Raw genomic sequence first — 25,032 nt, 5'->3', positions numbered from 1 at the left:
ATTCCTGCTTAACTGCATGCTTTGACATCTCTTCATCTCAAAATTAGAAATTTTGACTAAAACATCCATTGGGATTTTAAGCAAGTTTACATACCTATTAGCTAACTACTGCAGTTGCTGCTGCTGCTGCTACTACTACTACTGCTGTAAATGATTTTATTATTACATTCTCCACACTAGCTTACCTACTTTTAGTCTTTGGCTGACAGTCTACTGTCACAGTTTCCTTCTTAAAAGTTGAGGTACAATCATACCATCTTTCCATTTAAAAATGTGTAGACACATAAAGCAGACCTGACCCTAACCTACCTTTGCATTCTGCACTGTTTTCCTATACATGTTACAGTCAGACACAAAGAACTGGTACTGGATTTCGTTTATTTTTGTGCCCATTCGCTTTACACATACCTAGTATTTCATTCCCTCTTTTGTCTCCTGACAAACTTTGTTCATTCTTCAAGAGTCAGCTCAAAAGTCACCTCCTCTGTGAAGACTTCCTTGGATGGGGAGAGTGGTGTGGTGAGATTGTCAAGCTGTAAGAACTGTATCGTTCAAGACCTTGAGGGTTAAAGTATATGGTTTGGATTTTATTTTAAGAGTACTGGTTCTGGGCTTCCCTGGTGGCGCAGTGGTTGAGAGTCCGCCTGCCAATGCAGGGGACACGGGTTCATGCCCCGGTCTGGGAAGATCCCACATGCTGCGGAGTGGCTGGGCCCGTGAGCCATGGCCGCTGAGCCTGCACATCCGGAGCCTGTGCTCTGCAACGGGAGAGGCCACAACAGTGAGAGCATGGGGCACATGATTGCTATGAAAAATTTTGCGTACCGCAAAAAAAAAAAAAAAAAAAAAAAAGAGTACTGGTTCTGATGTATAATCACCTGCTGTCCTGGAGTGCTCCTATACCTAATCTTGTTGTAGCAGGCATTTTTTAATATTGTAATTATTTGTTCCTGTTCCCTTCCTTCCCCACTAAATTACAAGCACCACAAAGGCAAGGACAGTATAACAGGCTCTCAGTAAATTTTGTTGGTGCCTACCGTCTGTTGTTGTGTTTGGATATTAAATGAAATGATACCTATAATGTAGCTGGTATAGTAAAAACTCAGTAAGTGTGAGTTGTTGATATTATCATTATCACTGGACAGATAAATCCTTACTTGGGGAATAAAGGGTGATTTCTTGAAAGAGGTGAGATTTGATTCAGGCCGTAAAAGACCATGTGAGGATTACACTGGTGAGTTTTGCTCAAATGGTTTTCAAAACTTCATGAAAAGTCACTGTGCAAGTTAAAACTTAAAATTTGATAATAAAGTTTCTATAGTTATCTGTCTGTCTATGGCACTTGAAAAGGGGAACTATGTCTCATTTTTTGGTTTGTTTCCTTAATAGATAGTACTAAATATAGAATTAATGTATTATTTTATATGCATAAATAATTATGTCAAACAGGCAGGATTTAGCTAAGATTGTCAAAGATTCATTTTTAGAAAGTTAAAATTCTTAATTTTGTATGAACTTACAAAGCCTCCCTTGAATTTGTTTTTACTAAAGTAAAAACATTAAGGCAGTACGTGTATTTTAAAACAGCTTGTGCATGTGCTCTTGAGACTCCTTGGTGGGTGCATTTTTATCAAAACCATATACACAGTGACATATTAAATGTATCATATTATTGTACTAATCATATGACTCTAGAAACAAAAGTAACCAGAGGACTAAAGCCTATCAAAACCATCTTTTTGTTTTTGTACAATGGGATTCTTTTTAAATTTGCCAATGAATTCATACCAGTATTGAAACCAGATGTAGACTTCCGTCTTTTAATGTATTAGCTCAGCTATAAAGTCTTATTTCCATCTCTGATTACTGAATATTTCATTCATGGTGTAGTATCTCTCTCCCGTCCTCCTTTTTCTTTTTTTTTTTTTAAACTAGACTCTAAAATACGATTCAAATGATTTTAAAATGACTTTGCTGCATTTGTATAGTGACAAAATTAAATCTGTATTGTATTGATGATAATATAATAAAATCCACAAACGAAGTACTCTGTTGATGAAGTTTTTCATTGGAATGGATTCTTTTTTTTTGTGGTACGCGGGCCTCTCACTGTTGTGGCCTCTCCCGTTGCGGAGCACAGGCTCCGGACGCGCAGGCTCAGCGGCCATGGCTCACGGGCCCAGTTGCTCCGCGGCATGTGGGATCCTCCCGGACCGGGGCACGAACCCGTGTACCCTGCATCGGCAGGCGGACTCTCAACCACTGCACCACCAGGGAAACCCATGGAATGGATTCTTGACAGATACTACTAAAAGAAGTGTTAGCTGTGGTTTGAGAATGGATCTAAGCATTTTCCATCTTAGAACTAAAATCTTGTGTTACCTCTTTCTGTATAAAGCAGATCCTCTCTTTTGTGTTTTTCTTTTCTCCCTAAATATTTTCAATATAAAGCTCACGAGTTTGAAATCTATCTGATGAAAAGTCATAATTATAGAAATAAAAAAAGATACTACTTAAAATTTTTATAGTAATGGGAGGAAGTACTTCTCTCTGTTGCCAAAAAGAAATCTATTTGGTAACTGGTTGTGTTTGTATGCAAATGAAATTTGTTAAAAACATTTAAAGATTGTTTGAAAACAAAACTCTGTTTAGGAAAATGACTGTCAACTAACTCCCTTCCCCCTCCACCCCACATAGTCCGTATGTGTCCAAAGGATACGAAATAAACATCTAGATCAAGGCCTACATCTAGGAAGGCCTGCACTCCTTCCTTTCCTAGTATCCATTAGTGACACAAAATATGTGTAGAATGGGTTAAATGTTGATATAGATATTGTTCTTTTCCAAAGTTCATTTGCTACCATTGATATTTAAAAAAGACCAAGTAAACATTTTTTGCTCCAAATTTGCTAAGATTTACCTGCATTTTGACACTTACAAGGTTGAAATTTGGCCCATCACTTTTTTTTTTTCTTTCTCCAAACTCCATTTCTTATCAAAGCCAATTTAATAAGATTCAGTGCACTTTCTTTTAAAATTTATGTACAGAAAACTTCACATTTTGGGATGTACAGTTCTAAGACTTTTGACAATTGTATAAAGTCTTGTGAGTACCACCGAAATCAAGAAATAGAACAGACAGCCCCACACCCCCCAACACCCAGTCCTGCTGTGTGTTTATAGTCACCCCTCTCTCCACACTTAATTTCTGGCCACCACTGATCTGCTTTTTGTTCCTATAGTCTTTTTTTTTTTAACATCTTTATTGGAGTGTAATTGCTTTACAATGCTGTGTTAGTTTCTGCTGTATAACAAAGTGAATCAGCTATACATATACATATATCCCCATATCCCCTCCCTCTTGCATCTCCCTCCCACCCTCCAGCTGGACACAAAGCACTGAGCTGATCTCCCTGTGCTATGAGGCTGCTTCCCACTAGCTATCTGTTTTACATTTGGTAGTGTATATATGTCCATGCCACTCTCTTATTTCGTCCCAGCTTACCCTTCCCCCTCCCCATGTCCTCAAGTCCATTCTCTTTGTCTGTGTTTTTATTCCTGTCCTGCCCCTAGGTTCTTCAGAACCATATATATATATTTTTTAGCTTCTAGATATATGTGTTAGCATATGGTATTTGTTTTTCTCTTTCTGACTTACTTCACTCTGTATGATAGACTCTAGGTCCATCCACCTCACTACAAATAACTCAATTTTGTTTCTTTCTGTGGCTGAGTAATATTCCATTGTATATATGTGCCACATCTTCTTTATCCATTCATCTGTCGATGGACACTTAGGTTGGTTCCATGTGGCTATTGTAAATAGAGCTGCAATGAGCACTGTGGTATATGACTCTTTTTGAATTATGGTTTTCTCATGGTATATGCCCAGTAATGGGATTGCTACGTTGTATGGTAGTTCTATTTTTAGTTTTTTAAGGATCTCCATACTGTTCTCCATAGTGGCTGTATCAGTTTACATTCCCACCAACAGTGCAAGAGGGTTCCCTTTCCTCCACACCCTCTCCAGCATTTATTGTTTGTAGATTTTTTGATGATGGCCATTCTGACTGGTGTGAAGTGATACCTCATTGTAGTTTTGATTTGCATTTCTCTAATGATGGTGAGCATCCATTCATGTGTTTGTTTGACCCATCACTTTTTACCATTTTTCTCATCTTAGTGGAAGGAAGGAAAATGGGCCTCACTTGATATCTGAGTGCCACTTCATAACTATCATATTTCTATTCTTCAGTTAATTATTTGAGTTACTCTACTGATGGTCTTTCCTTTCTCTGGACAGGGAACTACTTTTCTTATTCAAAGCCTAATTTTTTTTTTTTTTGCGATACACGGGCCTCTCACTGTTGTGGCCTCTCCAGTTGCGGAGCACAGGCTCCGGACGCGCAGGCTCAGCGGCCATGGCTCACGGGCCCAGCCGCTCCGCAGCATGTGGGATCTTCCCAGACCAGGGCATGAACCCATGTCCCCTGCATCGGCAGGTGGACTCTCAACCACTGCGCCACCAGGGAAGCCCTCAAAGCCTAATTTTAATGCCAGTTCCTCTTTCCTTCCCTAATTAATCGCTCTCTACTGTGGTTCCATTTCACTTTGAAAGTGCTTTTTATAGTAGTTTATAAGTCTGTCTTTCATGCTAGGTTGGAACTCCATGAGGTTAAAAGTTAGAGACGTTTTAAATTCAACATAGAGCAGGTGCTTAATAAATGTTTTTTCAGAGAATGAATGTTTTCTAGGGCTTTTTGGAAAATATACTTTCTTAGATCACTGTTACACATGGCTTATACTCTTATACATGCCACACATATTATTCTCAGAAACATTGTGACCCGTATGGGATAATTTTATAATTGATACTTCGTTATTTTGATTTGCTTTTCTTTGATAATTAGTGCAGTTTAATGTTTTTCATGTATGTTAACTAGCCCTATTATAAGTTTTGTGAATTGCATATTCATTTCCTTGCCTGTTTATTTATTGAGATTTTATTGTTTTTCTTGTGAGCTCTTTATGTTCTAAATAATTCGGTATACTACGTATCTTACTGTATTTGCTGTGAATATTTTTCTGTTTTCTAAGCTTATAGTTTTTATGTAGACAGAGCTAATAAATTCTCATAATTCTTTGCTTTCATTGATTAGAAACTCTTCTTGCCTACTGATTTGATACTTACTTTGATTTTTGTTTACTTTTATTTAACTGTTTTTAAAATGTTTAAATAATTCATCTATGTGTTCTTTTTGGTGGGATTAAGCATCTGTTTTCAATAAAATACTCAGAAAGCTACCTCTGATGTCTTCAGTTAAGGTTGCTTTTCAGGCTAGGTGAGTCTGCTTACTTGCTGAGTTCATTTACAGGTACACTTGTTTTGTTTGGCCAGCACACCATTTAAAATAATTTAGATTTGAATGCTAAGATGCAGTAGGCATTCTGCCTGATACACAGAGCTGCTGTTCAGTTTTACTGTTTGTTTCTGGCTGGTATCTGTTCTTACTATTGTTAACCACTGTAGCTGTTCTGACTGGTTGGCTTTATGGCTCATGACTGTTCTGATTACACATTGCTTTTACTCTTTGTCAGATACATATTTTGAATATCACCTTTGGAACAAGCCTTGCAACTCCCTATTTTCTTATATTGAGACTAGTTCATATATTCATGTTTGTGACATCTGGCAGTGATCTGATAGTCTATAGAGTATAGACTGTCCCACTACTATAGAGTCAGAAGACACGTGGGCTTGCCCCTTAAGTAGTTGTGTTTGACAGACCACTCAATTTCTCTGAATTTGTTTCCTCATCTATAGAAAGGGACGATAAAGTGTTTGTTTATTTAATTGTGTGAAATGCACATAAAATACTCTATAACTGTAAAGTAATATAAAAATTTAAGTCAACATTATATTTCTGTGTTCTAGAAAATACTTGTTTACTTGTTTATTATTGTTTAAAATGATTTTATTGAGGGATAGAAACCTTTCATTTTGTAATTGAAGTTAAAAGGCTTAAAGTACAGGTACATTTGAGTCCTTAATATTCAGATGGATTGTTAAAATAATACTGCACACAAATAATTTTAAATTAAGACTTATCCATGTACTGGTATGAATGATTGGATATTGCATCATGTTTTTTGATTAGGGGAAGATATGAAATGACCCCCTGAAGTAGGGGGAGAAAAGCATAATGGGAGAGAGGCTTTAGAAACTTTACACGCTTGCTTCAGATCAGTCCTCTCTACCTTTAATAATTCAGGACCAAATACAGGCTGTGGCCTTAGGTATTCTTGTAAGCTTTGTAAAAACTAGGACAGTTTCTTCACCACTGTATACCCAGCACCTTTAACAGGATTTACACGAGAGAGCCAGTGAAGTAGATACTTGTTGAAAGAATAAAAATGGATGTCCAAATTAGTGTGAATTTATTATTTATTATAGTCTTTTGTTAAGAAAAGACTATGAAGATCTTTTTTTTTTTTTTTTTGCGGTACGCAGCCCTCTCACTGCTGTGGCCTCTCCCGTTGCGGAGCACAGGCTCCGGACGCGCAGGCTCAGCGGCCATGGCCCATGGGCCCAGCCGCTCCACAGCATGTGGGATCCTCCCAGACCGGGGCACGAACCCGTGTCCCCTGCATCGGCAGGTGGACTCTCAACCACTGCACCACCAGGGAAGCCCGAATATGAAGATCGTTTGTTAATTTGTTATAAAATCATAGAGTTGGAATGAACTTTTGAAGTCTTCTAGCAAAGCCAGACAGCGCATGAATCAGTGTAATATCTCTGGCAAGTCTTCCTTTAGTCTTGCTGTGGATTTGTCCAGTGACAAATGCTTTACAGCATTCAGTGCTTTACAGCACTGACATCAGGTAGATCCTGAGACCTTGAAGTATAGTAAGTCAGTTTAATTCTGAACTTTCTCTAATGCAGCTCTGAAATATAGGGTACAGGAGCAGAGACAACAAGTCAAGGAGTTAATGAAGGATTAGTTACTTATTGGTTGGAAATAGTGAAATGCTAAGAGGATAAAAATTGAGGTCTAGGTAACTGAAAAGGTCAGCATTGAAGTAACTAAACACGGCACAGTTTTTTGGACTGGTACTGCTTTTGTAACACCCCGAGCTCTTTAATCTTTACCCAGAAATGTGGAATAGGGAGAGGGGAGAGAACCCAGGCCCATATGACAGCACCACTACCTTGCATACCTCTGCAGTGGTGTGGTGTGGTGGCCCTCAGCAGCACTCCTGCCTCCACTCCCCCACCGTGGCTGCAAACCACTAATTAAAAAAACTGGGAACATCAGATGTGAATATCTCTTTTCTTTTAGTAACTACAAGTCTGTACCCATTCATTAATTATTTATTGAGTGCTAACTGTATGCCAGGCATGGTTCCAAGCATTGTGGATACCTTGGTGAACCAAAGATCTCTGCTCTTGTGGACCCTTTTCTTAGTGCACTACTGTTCAGTACAAACATAACATGAGCCACATATGTAATTCTAAACTTTCTAGCATCCACAGTTAAAAAAAAAGTAATAGGTGAAGTTAATTTTAATAATGATTAAATATATTAATATGTAATATTAATGTTATAACATCTAATAATATTTTATTAATATCAATAGCTTATATTAAACATTAACAGATTTTAAATAAAATAATTAATATAATTAATATATACATATCATGTAAAAGTGTAAGCAGTATGTAAGTTATTAATGAGATACCTTACATTCTCTTTTGGTACTCGGCCTTGAACTTTGGTGTATATTTTACATTTATAGCATATCTCAATTTGGGTTAGCTATGTTTCAAATGCTGGGGAGCTACTGTATTGGATAGTGCAGCTTCAGAACATACCGCTTGCTCTCTGTGGACCATGAAGTCAGACCATCTGGTCTGAGGTAGAGAATCAGTTCCTGGAAGTATTAGAATTTTCAAATAATCCAGACTCTTTACCCATGACCTGCAAAGCTTTGCATGATCTGTACAATACTTTATGACAATATATATTGGTGTTGTATTTAAAGGTAAACCACCTGGCAATTTGCTTAGAAATTTTAACATGATAAGGGTTTTTTTTTTTTAATTGAGGTGAAATTCATATAACAGATTTACCATTTTAAAGTGAAAAATTCCTTGGCATTAGTGCATTCACAATGTTGTGTAATTACTGCCTCTGTCTAGTTCCAAAATATTTTCATCAACCCCTATTCATTAAGCAGTTTCTCCCCATTCCCCCTCTTCCCCTAGCTCCTGGCAAGTACCAGTTTGCTTTCTCTATGGATTTACCTATTCTAAATATTTCATATAAATGGAATCATACAATATGTGACCTTTTGTGCCCAGCTTAATGTTTTTGAGGTCTTTCCACATGTCCGTACTTTATTCCTTTTCATGACTGAATAATATTCCATTCCATTGTATGTGTATACCATAATTTGTTTATCAATTCATCTGTTCGTAGATATTTGGGTTGTTTCAACATTTTGGCCATTGTGAGTAGTACTGTGAACATTCATGTACGTATTTGTTTGAGTACCAGTTTTCAATTCTTTTGAGTATTTACCTAGGAAGGGGATTGCTGGGTCATATGATAATTCTGTGGTTAACTTTCTTAAAAACACTTTCCAAGGAACTTAAATATTGTTTTCCACAATGGTTGCACCAGAAATGCATGAGAATGTCAATTTTTTCACATTCTTGCCAGCACTTGTTACTTTCTATTTTATTTTATTATAGCCATCCTAGTGGGTGTAAAGTGGTACCTTATTGTGGCTTTGATTTGCATTCCCTAATGACCAATGATGATGATATTGAACATCTTTTTATGTGTGACCATTTGTATATCTTCTTTGGAGAAATGTCTATTCAAGTCTTTTGCCATTGGGATTGTTTGCCTTTTCTTGGTTGAGTTAGAAGAGTTCTTTATATATTCTGGGTTCCAGATTCTTATCAGATACATACTTTGCAAATACTTTCTCCCATTCTGTGGGTTGTCTTTTCACTTTCTTCATAATGGCCTTTAATGCACAAAAGTTTTTAATTTTGATAAAGTTCAGTTTTATCTGTATTTTTCTCTTGTTGCTTATGCTTTTGATGCTGTATCTAATGATACATTGCCCAACCCAAGGTTGTGGAGTTTTACCCTTATGTTTTCTTCTAAGACTTTTGTGGTTTTAACTCATATTTAGGTTGTTGATCCATTTTGAGTAAATTTTTGTATATGGTGTGAGGTAGGAGTCCAACTTCAGTTTTTTTTACATGTGAATATCCAGTTGTTCACCCAAGTTATTTCTTGACATGAACCACTGCGGGATTGGTGGTGGTGGAAGCAAGCTTCTTCCAGTAGTTATTTTCACATTTTACATAGTCTTAATATTTTTATATTTTCAATTTTTACTGTATCTTCCTGTTATCCCACTGTGTGTGGGGCATTTGAATTCTTTCTGAGTTTCTTTTTTTTTTCCCCTTTCTCTCATATAGAGCGATGTCCTCAATCTCTGTATAAATTGAGATTCTTTCCCTTCTCTCAACTTATTTCTTTGGGTTTTGCTTATAGTGGTTATGCTTATAGTGTGAAGTAGGTTTTATTATCCTGAGCTATTGATATTACTTGATGTATTTAAAAACTAAGAGGATATTTTTGATAAAAATAGGGACTTTCACAGGTTGCACTTGAATAAGGTTTGCCAAGAGAGGCATGGTGGTTAAAAACATAGATTATGATCAAAGAGGACTCACATCTTGGTTCCATCTTACTTGTGTGTGACCAGAAGGAAGTTACTGAACCTCTGTAATAACTTCATTTGTCAAATGGTGATAATAATAGTATTTACCTTATAGGGTTGTTATAAGGATAAATGAGATAATGCATGCAAAACTCTTAGCACAATGCCTGGTACAGATAGCACTGCCTCTACTGCGACAACTACTAAGAATCTTTTTTCCCTCCTCTCTCCTCCTTGGCCTTCTTTTCTCCTCCCTCCTCCCTTTTCCTTCCCCTGACAGCCTTTGTTCGTGTTCCCATTTTCCTCGTCTTTCTCTGACATTTCCATTTTTGAGTTCTCATTATTAGGGTCAGAAATCTAGGACCTGGGTGGATTAGGAATGAGCTGGCTGGAAGGAGGAGGAGTGGTATTGGTGTGAACACTTAATGCAGGAGACTCTTGGCAATCCACCCTTTCTCATTTCCTCTGTTGGTTTCCATTTTCATCAGTAATTGGAGGCACCACAGGGAAGGGTGTCTGAATTTACTTTTTCAGGACAGATAGCTGCAATATTGCCACCTCAGTGTTAGATGATATAGGGAATAGTGATTTCTTAGGGTCATGTTCTTTCTTGAGATATGTTATATGTTAGGAATGACATTGATAATTTTAAAGAAAGGAGAAATTGAATGATGACATTTTCTTTCATCAGAAGTTCTCAGTACTTTACCTTTTAGCCTTTTCCTAGAGGCTAATGGTCTTTAGAAAGAAGTGCTTGTTAACAGTGCTCTCTTGTAAGTGTTTATCTAACATGGCATTTCAGTTGAGTTTTTAAAATATTTCTTTCCAGTTAACAGAAGATGAAATTGCAACTATTCTTAAATCTACTTTGAAAGGACTAGAATATTTACACTTTATGAGAAAAATACACAGAGATATAAAAGCTGGAAATATTCTCCTCAATACAGAAGGACATGCAAAATTGGCGGATTTTGGAGTTGCTGGTCAGTTAACAGTAAGTGTAATACTTTTGGAGACACTTTTGGTTTATATGTCCAGGTTTGAGTATGACTAAACTTTGATAATATATTTTGGGGGTTATGGAAAGAAATGCGTAACTTCATTATTATCAGGGAGAAGGAGCCATTATTTACATATTATTTATTACTTTTATTTACAATTTAAGAGACATTGAATGAATATGAAAATATATATTGTCATCAAAATGCTTAAATATTCAGAAAGGAAAGACACATTTGTTCATTTCTGTAGCTTTTATTGTTATAGTACTATCTTTAATGACTGTCTTTAATGAAGGTAGTGGAGATGTTACTTGTGGACTCTTGGTTATTTCAGAATTCAAAGTTTCTAAGTATGTCATGTCACAACTAGTTGAAATTTTAGGAAAATAGTTTCAGATATAACCTGTAGTATTTGAGGGTTTCAGATATGTAGTTTAAAGAATATGTTGACAAATACATTTCCTTAGTGTTTTTGTAGTAATATTTATGCCTGTGTAATGCTTTTGCAGGATACAATGGCAAAACGCAATACTGTGATAGGAACTCCATTTTGGATGGCTCCTGAGGTAATTCAAGAAATAGGCTATAACTGTGTGGCTGACATCTGGTCCCTTGGCATTACTTCTATAGAAATGGCGGAAGGAAAACCTCCTTATGCTGATATACATCCAATGAGGGTAAGAAAACGTCAGTGTTAAAAGTGTTGCCGTTTTGTAATGTCAGTGTAAATAAATATAGAGTAAAAAAGTTCATTTGAATTTGGGTTCTGTGCAAAAAATAGTAAAATTATCTGTCAGGGTTAGTGACTGTTAACTTCTTTCCTGCCTCGTAACCTTATTTGGGAGAAAAGAAGTGAAGTCTGTATTTCTCTCTACGGTCGCTGTTTTTCTCCCCCAAAAGTATACCTGTTAAATTTCCCCATAATTTTAATAGAAGAAAGGGTTGGTAAACCCCACTACATTATTCAGTTCATCATATTCTGAATGTAGTAGTGGGAGGCTTGGAAGAAATCGCTTCTTTTCTACCCACCCTGCATATTGTACCTTTTTGTGTTTTTGTTTCTCCGTTTTTCCTTCTCTGGTCTGGCTAATGTTAAAAAAAAAAAAATCCTGATTTCTAATATTGCTCTGTGTAGGTGAATTAAGCATATTTTTTTAGTGCTTAGTGAGAAAATGGAATTCCTTTTTTGAACATTATTATATGCTTCTATGAACTCCTTTTCTAGGGTAAATTTTAGAGTTTTAAATGCATACCTTGCATATTCAAGTCTAATTGCCAGTGCTTTATGGTTTGTGATGATAATACTTTTAAAATTCATTAGTGTGTGAATCTCAATTCATTATAGATAAGTACATTTATCTTTGTAAACTTATTGCCCTCTAGTGGCTGTATTCAATTCAAGAAGAAAGGATATAGGAATGAAGGGAGAAGAGAGGTGGGGGAGAGAGAGAGAGTATGTGTGTGTGTGAAGAAGAGAAGAGAAGATGGTTTCAGGGTGATTGGAGAAATGTGTGAAGTAAACGGATGGGAGGAAAAAGAATGCACCATTTTAGAATATTTGAAGAAGAATAAATTAGAATTATATCTGATATTACAGTGCTATTGTGGATTGAATTTCAAGTGTAGGTAATAGTGTCCTATACTGAAATATTTAAAAATCTGCCTGCCACTTAAAGATAATTCTTTGAGGAATATAATTGTATATAATAGAGTATGTATCATCTTCCTCGTACATACAAATTCCTCTTGCTAAAGTGAAACATTAAAAATAGCATGAATTTGTTTGAAAATACTAAAATGAAATATAACAATGTCAGCATAAAATCAACAACACAAATTCTCATTTCTTTGCTAATTAGTAAAATATCTTTTGTACTTTTAGTTAGAATGTTTTTAGGGTGATCCTCAAACTAGATGTGTTTGAGTTTGAGTTAGTGAGGTTAGCTAAACTATCCAAGACAGCCTAGCTAAGTGCCAGAGCTGGGATTTAACCCAGGACTTAGATTATTACTGTTCTGCTTCCTCCAGTATAAATCTCAGTTTTTCCAGCCAAATAGTTCCACATATTAAGTTTGACCATTAAGCAGGTAGTAAAGGATTTAAAAGGTAAAACACACTCAGAGTAGCTTCCCTTATCGCAAATTACATGACACTACTCTTTTACAACCTAGTATACTCCTAATCCAACATGATTTCTTTAAAAAAAAAAAAAAGACATACAAAAGAAAATATATATCCATGTCTAAGAATTGAAAACTGAGTCAACCATTTTTTTAATTAAAAAAAATAAAAAAGAATCCAGGACCTCCTTCCTGCCCAATTAATAGTGAAATCAACTTGAGAAATTCTGGAAGACTTGGCTTGGTTAGGGGTGCCAGTTAAGTAATACCCATACACGGCATACTTACACATCTTCCATCTCCCAGTTCCTACTGTATGTGACTGGGTAGACACCTGGCCCATCTTAGTGTGTGTGCATGCCACTGCCTATTGGAAGATCACTCACAAGCATTTAACATGGGGGGCAGAGGACAGGTATCTTCATTTTGTCTGGGAGTGGACAGAGGGATACGGGAGTGTTAATTCACAGAATTAAAATGTCTTGATGGGAATGTCTTGGATGACGACTTCTCTTGTAAAGCTTAATGTAGCAGGGTGCAGCCTTTCTTTGTGGTCTGATGTCTCGGTGTCCCTGTCGGGGTGCTATGCCAGATCCTAGAGACACTGGCCAGGAGCATGCGCCAGCCATACTCCTGCCCTGACCTGATGGGGGGCTTCAGCACTTCGCCCTCTGACATCGTATGGCGATGGAAATCGCGACTTAGGGGTGAAGCCCAGGATCCCCTTTTTCTCCCGCTTTACATAGTTAAATTTTGGCTTGAATGACATGTTCCATGCTCATGAAGTCTACTTTCTTACTTTTCATTTTATCTTTTTACCCCCTATGGTAATTTCCTAGGGCTGTCATAACAAATTACCGCAAATTTGGTGGCTTAAAACAATAGAAATTTATTCTCTTACAATCCTGGAGGCCAGAAATTTGAAATGAAGGTGTTGACAAGGCAGCACTCCTTCCAGAGGCTCTAAAGGAGACTCCATTTTTTGCCTCTTCCAGCTTTTGGTGGCTGGCTGCCAGAAATCCTTGGCATTCCTTGGATTGTAGCTGCATCACTTCAGTCTCTGCCTGCATCTTCACATTAACCTTCTCCTCTATGTGTCTGTGTATTTTCCTCTTCTGTCTGTCTCAAATTTCCCTCTGCCTTTCTCTCAAAAGGACACTCGTCATTGGATTTAGGGCCCACTCCAATAATCCAGGATGATCTCTTCCTGCAAAGATTTTTTTTTATTTCAAATGAGGTCCCATTCAAAGGTTCTGGGGATTAGTATGTAGACATATCTTTTGGGGGCCGCTTTTCAACCCACTATATCCTCTATAATCTGTTCTCTTTTTTCAAATTGTATATCGTTTAAGATCAATAATGACTAATTTCAGGACGTATCTCCTTGTCTTTCTTTGCCCAATTTTTTTTTTTATTGTGGTAAAATACACATAACATAAAATATACCATTTTAACCTTTTTTTTTTTTTTGCGGTACGCGGGCCTCTCACTGCTGTGGCCTCTCCTGTTGCGGAGCACAGGCTCCAGACGCGCAGGCTCAGCAGCCATGGCTCACGGGCCCAGCCGTTCTGCGGCATGTGGGATCCTCCCGGACCGGGGCACAAACCTGTGTCCCCTGCATCGGCAGGCGGACTCTCAACCACTGCGCCACCAGGGAAGCCCTAACCATTTTTAAGTATACAATTCAGTGGCATTAAGTACATTCATATCACAGTGTCTACTACAGAAATTTTTATCATCCCAAACTAAAACTCTGTATACATTAAACAGTAACTCTTCATTATCTCCCCCCGCCAGCACCTCATAACCACAGTTCTACTTTCTGTCTCTATGAATTTGACTATTCTAAGCATCTCAGATAAGTAGAATCATACAATATTTGTTCTTTTATGTCTGGCTTCTTTCACTTAGTATAATGTTTTCAAGGTTCATTCATTGTTGTAGCCTATATCAGAATTCATTCTTTTTTTTTAAGGTTGAATAATATTCCATTGTATGTATGTACCACATTTTGTTTAACCGTTCATCTGTATGTGAACACTTGGGTTGCTTCCACCTTTTGATTATTGTGACTAATGCTACTATGAGCATGGACGGACATTTATCTTTGTGAGAGTCTGCTTTCAATTCTGTGGGTATATACCTAGAGCTGGGATTGCTGGATCATGTGGTAATTTTATGTTTAGGTTTTTGAGGAACCTGCATACTATTTTTTGTAGCATTGCGCTATTTTACATTCCCACCAGCAATGCACAGGGATTCCAGTTTCTCCACATTCTTGCCAATACTTATTTTCTGTCTTTTGATAATAGCCATCCTAATGGAAGTGAAGTGTTATCTCATGGTTTTGATTTCCATTTCCCTAATAACTAGTGATGTTGAGCATCTTTTCATGTACTTATTGTCCATTTGTATATCTTTCTTGGAAAAATGTCTATTCAGGTTATTTGCCCATGTTTAAATTGGGTTGTTTTTGTTGTTATTGAGTTTCTGGGCTCATTTTAATTGACTTTTCTCTGGTTTTGGTCTGCCTTTCAGCCAGCATTTGCTGGCTGAAGTCTCCTAGCCCTTTGACTTTTTACTGCCTCTGCTTATTGTTCTTCCAGCCATCCCCTGTCAGTTTTTGTACCCCAATTCTAATACTCAGTCTAAGTGCCTTTATAATTCTTCCTTTGTAATCAACCCATTGGGATGTCTTTGAGTTAAAATGGATTTCAGACTTGCTAGTCTACAAGTAGAGGATTGCTTATTTGTATTTAATTATTAAATTACTTTTTTTCGTGCAATAGATGTGTGCTGGAGAATTTGTGTAAATATTTAATAGTTGTAAATTGGCATTTAAATTTTTTTGGATATTATTTTTTAAAAATAATTTTTAATGATTCCTTCAGTGATGAGTATAACACTCTTGAAACTTACCTGCCATATAATTGTGTATATTTTTATAACGAGATATATCCATTTTAGCAGTAATACAAAATTTAATCATTAAAATATTTTTGATTTAGTATTAACGTTAAAATAGGAGAAATGCATATTCTAATGTGGAGGCGAGAAGTCAACCTTTGAACCAGTTGGAGAATATATCTGCTATCCTACATTGGTTATTTTGTGTTAGAGAAACTCAGTGTCACCTAAATATGGATGTTTGATTTTTAAAGACAAGTACCCTCGCATTTTCTTCTTATATTCTTTTACTTCTGTTCCTCTTTTCTTTATTTCCTCCTACACATATTTAGGGCACATTTTTCATGTCCCAATCAGACTTTGAGGATGTAGTGGTAAGCAGAGCAAGTATGTTTCCTGTTCTCTTGGAACTTCCATTCCAGTGATAACTAGCATTCTAATGATAGAATTATTTAGCTTTCCGCACGTGTGTGTGTGTGTGTGTGTGTGTGTGTGTGTAGAGGGTGTGCATATATATTCAGTTGTTTAGAATGTAAGACCGTATACTGTAACAACTTTTATTCAAGTATAGGTATGTATGTATATTACAAATTATAAAGGATCATACGCCTATATGATTTTTATTATTTTGGCATTACATACATTACTTGTTTTTCTCCTTTGAACTTATCCTCATCTTCCCTTTTTCCCCTCTCCCCACTGCTGCCTTTACTTCCTTTGACTGTTCCCTAACAGTATGTGTACATGAATGCTCACACAATCCCTTTCATACTTTTTTTTTTTTTTTTTTTTTGCGGTATGCGGGCCTCTCACTGTTGTGGCCTCTCCCGTTGTGGAGCACAGGCTCCAGACGCGCAGGCTCAGCGGCCATGGCTCACAGGCCTAGCCGCTCCGCAGCATGTGGGATCTTCCCGGACCGGGGCACGAACCCGCATCCCCTGCATCGGCAGGCGGACTCTCAACCACTGCGCCATCAGGGAAGCCCTCCCTTTCATACTTTTACTTTTCTTTCTTTTCATACTGCCTCTCTTCCTCCCTATCTGTTCCCTATATTTTTCTGCCTGATTATTTTAAGTGATACCTTGATTCTACTAACTATACTTTCAGATCAGAAATAGCCAAGGATCCACAGGAGTGGGCAAATTGGATCATTGGAGAATTTCAGTATTACTTCCAGGACATGTGGTTTTTCACTCTATTTGAAAGTTAGAGTTGTTCTGCCCTGTGGTTCTAATACATATGGGAGTACAAGGCATTCCAGCCCCAAAATTGAGGATTAAGGTTTATTACAGTGACAGTTTCAACATATTTCTGTCTAGTCAGAGTTATTATTCTTAAAGAGATGAATAAGCAAGGAAAACAGAATAAACAGATCTCAGCTTCTCTTGGTTGAGTCTGCTGAGGTCACCCCGTGGGTTTCACAGGGAAGGCAAATTCCCACTGTTAATTTATATTCAAACCTTGCCGTTGGTGTTGCCAAGTCCTCTGTAAACATGATTAGTTTGGTAACTACTGAGGAAGCAATCATCATTTTCTCGCTGACATACTAATTATGTGAATATGAATTGTAGTGTTGGAGACATATTTCCATTAAGTATTGCTTAGATAAAGAAGTATACTAGGAGGATTGAGCTGCTTTGTACCCAAAGGTGCAATTGGGGCCCGGCATCCCCTCCTTGCCTGGGCTGAGCCCTGCCCCATCCTATTTCTCCTGGTTGAGGTGGGCTCAGCCAAGAGCGTCCCAGTCATTCCAGTGCAGCCCGCTGCACAACAAGCTTCTAGCTCGAGTTTCAGACCCACGTTCACCCAGTGCTGGTGTCCTGTGCACTCCCATCCAGGTAGCGAGCTCTCCAGAGCTAAACCTGCCAGCAGCGGAGCAGCTGGAGGGTCCTAAGCAGGCCCAGGATTCAGATCCCTGTTCTCCTACCCTTGGCATTGCATGGACACTTATGAAGACCAGCGGAAAGCCCCCAAGCCCACTGGTGAAACAGCTGAGTGACGTATTTGAGACTGAAGACCCCAGATTAAGTCTTCCCTCAGAACCTATTCTGCCCCTAGAGACACCTTCATCTTCTCAACTGGACTTGCCTCTGGGCACCCAGTTTTCCCTTGAGGATCAGACTGAGACTCCCTTCCAAGCAGGTGTTTTCCAAGGAGGAAACAGGACATCCCTCAGAGACCCCTATAGCCAGCCAGCGCTTGGACAAGCCCTTGAGAGACCCCGACACTCCTTGATCTTCAGGTTCTAAGCGCAGCAGACAGAAACCAAACAGCAAGGTGCTAGGGAGATCTTCTCTCACCATCCTGCAGGGTGACAACTCCCCTGGGACTCTGACACCACGACAGGGTAAGCGGCCTTCTCCCCTGAGTGAAAATGTTAGGGAACTAAAGGAAGGGGCTGTTCTGGGAACTGCACGACTTCTGAAAACTGGAGGATGAGCATGGGAGCAAGGCCAGGGCCATGGCAAGGAAAATAGGCACTTCGCTTTGCTAGAGAACTAGGCTGTGCATGGACCCAGCACCGGACTCACCACCAGGGGCCTAGTGATGTTCTGTGTCCTCTTACCCCTTCTTTCCCTGGGAGACTGGAAAGGCTCATTTTCTTCAACTCCCCCTATACTACCAACTCTGGGACTGAGACCTTCCTTAACTTTCTTTGTGTCTTATGTGTTTCTGTATATTGTAGGAAGTGATTTTAAAAAAAAAAGAGTTACGCTAGACTCCATCTATTTAAGATTTTAATGTGGGATACTGACAAAGGCAATATTTCTCCGTATATGTGTGGAAGCATTCACAGGAGACAATTTAAATTGATTTATTAATGATTGAAAGATGATTTACATTTCATACTTAAAAAATAATTAATTATATTATTACATTGATTTTTTTTTTTATATACAGCAGGTTCTTATTAGTCATCCATTTTATACATATCAGTGTATACATGTCAACCCCAATCGCCCAGTTCATCTCACCACCACCCCCACCCCCCACTGCTTTCCCCACTTGGTGTCCATACGTTTGTTATCTACATCTGTGTCTCAATTTCTGCCCTGCAGACTGGTTCATCTGTACCATTTTTCTAGGTTCCACGTATATGCGTTAATATACGATATTTGTTTTTCTCTTTCTGACTTACTTCACTCTGTATGACAGTCTCTAGATTCATCCACGTCTCTACAAATGGCCCAATTTCGTTCCTTTTTATGGCTGAGAAATATTCCATTGTATATATGTACCACATCTTCTTTATCCATTCATCTATCGATGGGCATTTAGGTTGCTTCCATGACCTGGCTGTTGTAAATAGTGCTGCAATGAACGTTGGGGTGCATGTGTCTTTTTGAATTATGGTTTTCTCTGGGTATATGCCCAGTAGTGGAATTGCTGGGTCATATGGTACTTCTATTTTTAGTTTTTTAAGGAACCTCCATACTGTTCTCCATCGTGGTTGTATCAATTTACATTCCCACCAACAGTGCAAGAGGGTTCCCTTTTCTCCACACCCTCTCCAGCATTTGTTGTTTGTAGATTTTCTGATGATGCCCATTCTAACTGGTGTGAGGTGATACCTCATTGTAGTTTTGATTTGCATTTCTCTAATAATTTGTGATGTTGAGCAGCTTTTCATGTGCTTCTTGGCCATCTGTATGTCTTCTTTGGAGAAATGTCTATTTAGGTCTTCTGCCCATTTTTGGATTGGATTGTTTGTTTTTTTAATATTGAGCTGCATGAGCTGTTTATATATTTTGGAGATTAATCCTTTGTCCGTTGATTCATTTGCAAATATTTTCTCCCATTCTGACGGTTGTCTTTTCGTCTTCTTTATGGTTTCCTTTCCTGTGCAAAAGGTTTGAAGTTTCATTAGGTCTCATTTGTTTATTTTTGTTTTTATTTCCATTAGGAGGCGGATCAAAAAAGATCATGCTGTGATTTATGTCAAAGAGTTTTCTTCCTATATTTTCCTCTGAGAGTTTTATAGTGTATGGCCTTACATTTAGGTCTCTAATCCATTTTGAGTTTGTTTTTGTGTATGGTGTTAGGGAGTGTTCTAATTTCATTCTTTACATGTAGCTGTCCAGTTTTCCCAGCACCACTTATTGAAGAGACTGTCTTTGCTCCATTGTATATCCTTGCCTCCTTTGTCATAGATTAGGTATCCATAGGCATGTGGGTTTATCTCTGGGCTTCCTATCTTCTTCCATTGATCTATATTTCTGTTTTTGTCCCAGTGCCATATTATCTTGATTACTGTAGCTTTGTAGTATATTCTGAAGTCAGAGAGTCTGATTGCTCCAGCTCTGTTATTTTCCCTCAACACTGCTTTGGCTATTTGGGGTCTTTTGTGTCTCCATACAGATTTTAAGATTTTTTTTTTTTTTTTTTTTTTGTGATACGTGGGCCTCTCACTGTTATGGCCTCTCCTGTTGTGGAGCACAGGCTCTGGACACAAGGCTCAGCGACCATGGCTCATGGTCCTACCTGCTCCGTGGCATGTGGGATCTTCCCGGACCGGGGCACGAACCCGTGTCCCCTGCATTGGCAGGCCAACTCTCAACCACTGTGCCACCAGGGAAGCCCCAGATTTTAAGATTTTTTGTTCTAGTTCCGTAAAAAAGGCCATTGGTAATTTGATTGGGATTGCATTGACTCTGTAGATTGCTTTGGGTAGTATAGTCATTTTCACAATATTGATTCTTCCAATCCAGGAACATGGTATAACTCTCCATCTGTTCGTATCATGTTTAATTTCTTTCATCAGTGTCTTATAGTTTTCTGCATACAGGTCTTTTGTTTCCCTAGGTAGGTTTATTCCTAGGTATTTTATTCTCTTTGTTACAGTGGTAAATGGGAGTGTTTTCTTAATTTCTCTTTCAGATTTTTCATCATTAGTGTATAGGAGTGCGAGAGATTTCTGTGCATTAATTTTGTATCCTGCAACTTTACCAAATTCATTGATTACCTCTAGTAGTTTTCTGGTGGCATCTTTAGGATTCTCTATGTATAGTATCATGTCATCTGCAAACAGTGACAGTTTTACTTCTTCTTTTCCAATTTGTGTTCCTTTTATTTCTTTTTCTTCTCTGATTGCCGTGGCTAGGACTTCCAAAACTATGTTGTATAATAGTGGTGAGAGTGGACATCCTTGTCTTGTTCCTGATCTTAGAGGAAATGCTTTCAGTTTTTCACAATTGAGAATGATGTTTGCTGTGGGTTTGTCGTATATGGCCTTTATTATGTTGAGGTAGCTTCCCTCTATGCGCACTTTCTGGACAGCTTTTATCATAAATGGGTGTTGAATTTTGTCAAAGCTTTTTCTGCATCTCTTGAGATGATCATATGGTTTTTATTCTTCAACGTGCTAATATGGTGTATCACATTGATTGATTTGCATATACTCAAGAATCCTTGCATCCCTGGGATAAATCCCACTTGATCATGGTGTATCATCCTTTTAATGTGTTGTTGGATTCTGTTTGCTAATATTTTGTTGAGCATTTTTGCATCTATATTCATCAGTGATATTGGTCTGTAATTTTCTTTTTTTGTCGTATCTTTGTCTGGTTTTGGTATCAGGGTGATGGTGGTCTCATAGAATGAGTTTGGGAGTGTTCCTTCCTTTGAAATTTTTTGGAAGAGTTTGAGAAGGATGGGTGTTAGTTCTCTAAATGTTCGATAGAATTCACCTGTGAAGCCATCTGGTCCTGGGCTTTTGTCTGTTGGAAGATGTTTAATCACAGTTTCAATTTCATTACTTGTGATTGGTCTGTTCATATTTTCTATTTCTTCCTGGTTCATTCTTGGAAGGTTATACCTTTCTAAGAATTTGTCCATTTCTTCCAGGTTGTCCATTTTATTGGCATAGAGTTGCTTGTAGTAGTCTCTTGGGATGCTTTGTATTTCTGAGGTGTCTGTTGTAGCTTCTCCTTTTTCATTTCTCATTTTATTTATTTGAGTCCTCTCCCTGTTTCTCCTGATGAGTCTGGCTAATGGTTTTTCAATTTTGTTTATCTTCTCAAAGAACCAGCTTTTAGTTTTATTTATCTTTGCTATTGTTTTCTTTGTTTCTATTTCATTTATTTCTGCTCTGATCTTTATGTTTCCTTCTGCTATCATTTATTTCTGCTCTGATCTTTATGTTTCCTTCTGCTAACTTTGAGTTTTGTTTGTTCTTCTTTCTCCAGTTCCTTTAGGTGTAAGGTTAGATTGTTTATTTGAGATTTTTCTTGTTTCTTGAGGTAGGCTTGTATAGCTATAAACTTGCCTCTTAGAACTGCTTTTGCTGCATCCCATAGGTTTTGGATCACCATGTTTTCATTGTCATTTGTCTCTAGGTATTTTTTGATTTCCTCTTTGATTTCTTAAGTAATTCTTGATTATTTAGTAACGTATTGTTTAGCCTCCACGTGTCTGTGATTTTTACGTTTTTTTCCCATAATTGATTTCTAATCTCACCGCATTGTGGTCAGAAAAGATGCTTGATATGATTTCAGTTTTCTTAAATTTACTGAGGATTGTGACCCAAGACGTGATATATCCTGGAGACTGTTCCATGTGCGTTTGAGAAGAAAGTGTAATCTGCTGGTTTGGGGTGGAATGTCCTATAAATATCAGTTAAGTCCATCTTGTTTAATGTATCATTTAAAGCTTGTGTTTCCTTATTTAGTTTCATTTTGGATGATCTGTCCATTGTTGAAAGTGGGGTGTTAAAGTCCCCTACTATGATTGTGTTACTGTCGATTTCCCTGTTTATGGCTGTTAACATTTGCCTTATGTGTTGAGGTGCTCCTATGTTGGGTGCATATATATTTATAATTGTTATATCTTCTTCTTGGATTCATCCCTTGATCATTATGTAGTATCCTTCCTTGTTTCTTGTAACATTCTTTATTTTAAAGTCTATTTTTTCTGATAGGAGTATTGCTACTCCAGCTTTCTTTTGATTTCCATTTACATGGAATATCTTTTTCCATCCCCTCACTTTCAGTTTGTATGTGTCCCTAGGTCTGAAGTGGGTCTCCTGTAGACAGCATATATATGAGTCTTGTTTTTGTATCCATTCAGCGAGCCTGTGTCTTTTGGTTGGAGCATTTAATCCATTCACGTTTAAGGTAATATCGACAGGTATGTTCCTATTACTATTTTCTTAGTTGTTTTGGGTTTGTTTTTGTAGGTCCTTTTCTTCTCTTGTTTCCCACTTAGAGAAGTTCTTTTAGCGTTTGTTGTAGAGCTGGTTTGGTAGTGCTGAATTCTCTTAGCTTTTGCTTGTCTGTAAAGCTTTTGATTTCTCCGTCGAATCTGAATGAGATCCTTGCTGTGTAGAGTAATCTTGGTTGTAGGTTCTTCCCTTTCATCATTTTAAGTATATCTTGCTACTTCCTTCTGGCTTGTAGAGTTTCTGCTGAGAAATCAGCTGTTAACCTTATGTGAGTTCCCTTGTATGGTATTTGTCCTTTTTCCCTTGCTGCTTTCAGTAATTTTTCTTTGTCTTTATTTTTGGCCAGTTTGGTTACTGTGCATCTTGATGTGTTTCTCCTTGGGTTTATCCTGTATGGGACTCTCTGCACTTCCTGCCCTTGGGTAGCTATTTCCTTTCCCATGTTAGGGAAGTTTTCGACTTCAGATATTTTCTCAGGTCCTTTCTCTCTCTCTTCTCCTTCTGGGACCCGTATAATGCGAATGTTGTTGTGTTTAACATTGTCCCAGAGGTGTCTTAGGCTGTCTTCATTTCTTTTCATTCTTTTTTCTTTATTCTGTTCCGCAGCAGTGAATTCTACCATTCTGTCTTCCAGGATACTTATCCGTTCTTCTGGCTCAGTTATTCTGCTGTTTGTTTCTTCTAGTGTAGTTTTCATTTCAGTTATTGTATTGTTTTTCTCTGTTTGTTTGTTCTTTAATTCTTCTACATCTTTGTTAAACATTTCTTGCATCTTCTCGATCTTTGCCTCCATTCTTTTTCCGAGGTCCTGGATCATCTTCATTATCATTTTTCTGAATTTTTTTTCTGGAAGGTTGCCTATCTCCACTTCATTTAGTTGTTTTTCTAGGGTTTTATCTTGTTCCTTCATCTGGTACATAGCCCTCTGCCTTTTCATCTTGTCTGTCTTTCTGTGAATGTGGTTCTTGTTCCACAGGCTGCATGATTGTAGTTCTTGCTTGCATTCCATTTCATAATTTTTTGACTGATCCATAGTATGATATATATTTCACATTGTGACCTATTATGCACATGTGTGCATGTATATGTGTGCACACAGTTGAAACAAAATATACATAAAACAGTACTTACCTATGCATGTTCATAATGGGTCACATGTGAAATATATTTCATACTATGAATCACTGTTTGTGATCCACTCTGATTTCTGTTCCATCACAGTCTTCTCTTCTACTGTATTTCATCTTTTCATTAAAAAAAAAAAAAGTGGTCCAAGTCCATTCAGTTGATTTTGTGACCAAGTATTGATTTGTAACTTATATCTGAAGAGGAAGAATCACTGTATCTTTGGAAATCTGATTTCTTCCAGTGCCATAATGCTTTCCTTGTTGCCACATGATAGTGCTGTGACCTGGCATTTGAGACTTGTGAGTCCTGAATCAATTCTGTTATCTGTCAGTTAGTTATAGTGGGCTCTCAATTAATTTTCCAGTTCACTGAATTGTTGTGAAGATCATATAAGACAATGTAAGTGAGCAATACATGTAAAATAGTAAATACTTTAGAAATATTAGGTAGCATTATTAAGTTTTCATGTCTCAAATTGAGATGTTAAAATAGTTCAAGTTCTTGCAGAGAATAGCTTTTTTTTTTTTAACTTTTTATTTTATATTGGAGTATAGCTGATTAACAGTGTTGATAGTTTCAGGTGCACAGCAAAGTGGCTCAGCCTTAGATATACATGTATCCATTCTTACCCAGACTCCCCTCCCATCCAGGCTGCCACATAACATTGAGCAGAGTTCCCTGTGTTATACAATAGGTCCTTGTTGGTTATCCCTTTTAAATATAGCAGTGTGTACATGTCAATCCACTTAGGGAGCTTTTGGCTATGGAAAGGATCAGGCAGTTGCTTCATTATCACCTTATTTTGTTTTGGGTTATCTAGTAGGTTTGGCGGTATTGGGACCTTATGCAGTACCCAAGGGAGCTTATTGCCAGCTGCGGGAGGTTGCTGAAAGCTTTAAAGCCCTTACTTATGGCTGCTGAGATGACTTCTGCAGCCTCTACTGGAAACAGTATGGAAATAATGAGCCCATGA

General features: G+C 37.7%; 1 protein-coding gene and 1 pseudogene across 2 annotated transcripts in view; both read left to right on the top strand.

Moving 5' to 3' along the window:
* STK3 (serine/threonine kinase 3) overlaps window positions 1-25,032 on the top strand; it is a 324,692-nt gene that overhangs the window by 89,134 nt on the left and 210,526 nt on the right. The window contains exons 5-6 of one of the 2 annotated variants that reach the window (XM_007457162.1): window positions 10,574-10,738; window positions 11,255-11,422. The exons of the other annotated variant lie outside the window; for it this stretch is intronic. Coding sequence (XP_007457224.1) covers window positions 10,574-10,738; window positions 11,255-11,422 — 333 coding nt within the window. The remainder of the gene's footprint in view (window positions 1-10,573; window positions 10,739-11,254; window positions 11,423-25,032) is intronic. 2 annotated transcript variants of the gene reach the window in all.
* LOC103074599 (cell division cycle-associated protein 3 pseudogene) lies at window positions 13,482-18,274 on the top strand (annotated as a pseudogene).

Source organism: Lipotes vexillifer, unplaced genomic scaffold, assembly GCF_000442215.2.
Source record: "Lipotes vexillifer unplaced genomic scaffold, Lipotes_vexillifer_v1.1 scaffold376, whole genome shotgun sequence".
Lineage (NCBI taxonomy): Eukaryota > Metazoa > Chordata > Mammalia > Artiodactyla > Lipotidae > Lipotes > Lipotes vexillifer.
The sequence above is the reverse complement of the archived record's forward strand: the minus strand, read 5'-3'. Positions and strand labels throughout refer to the sequence as shown.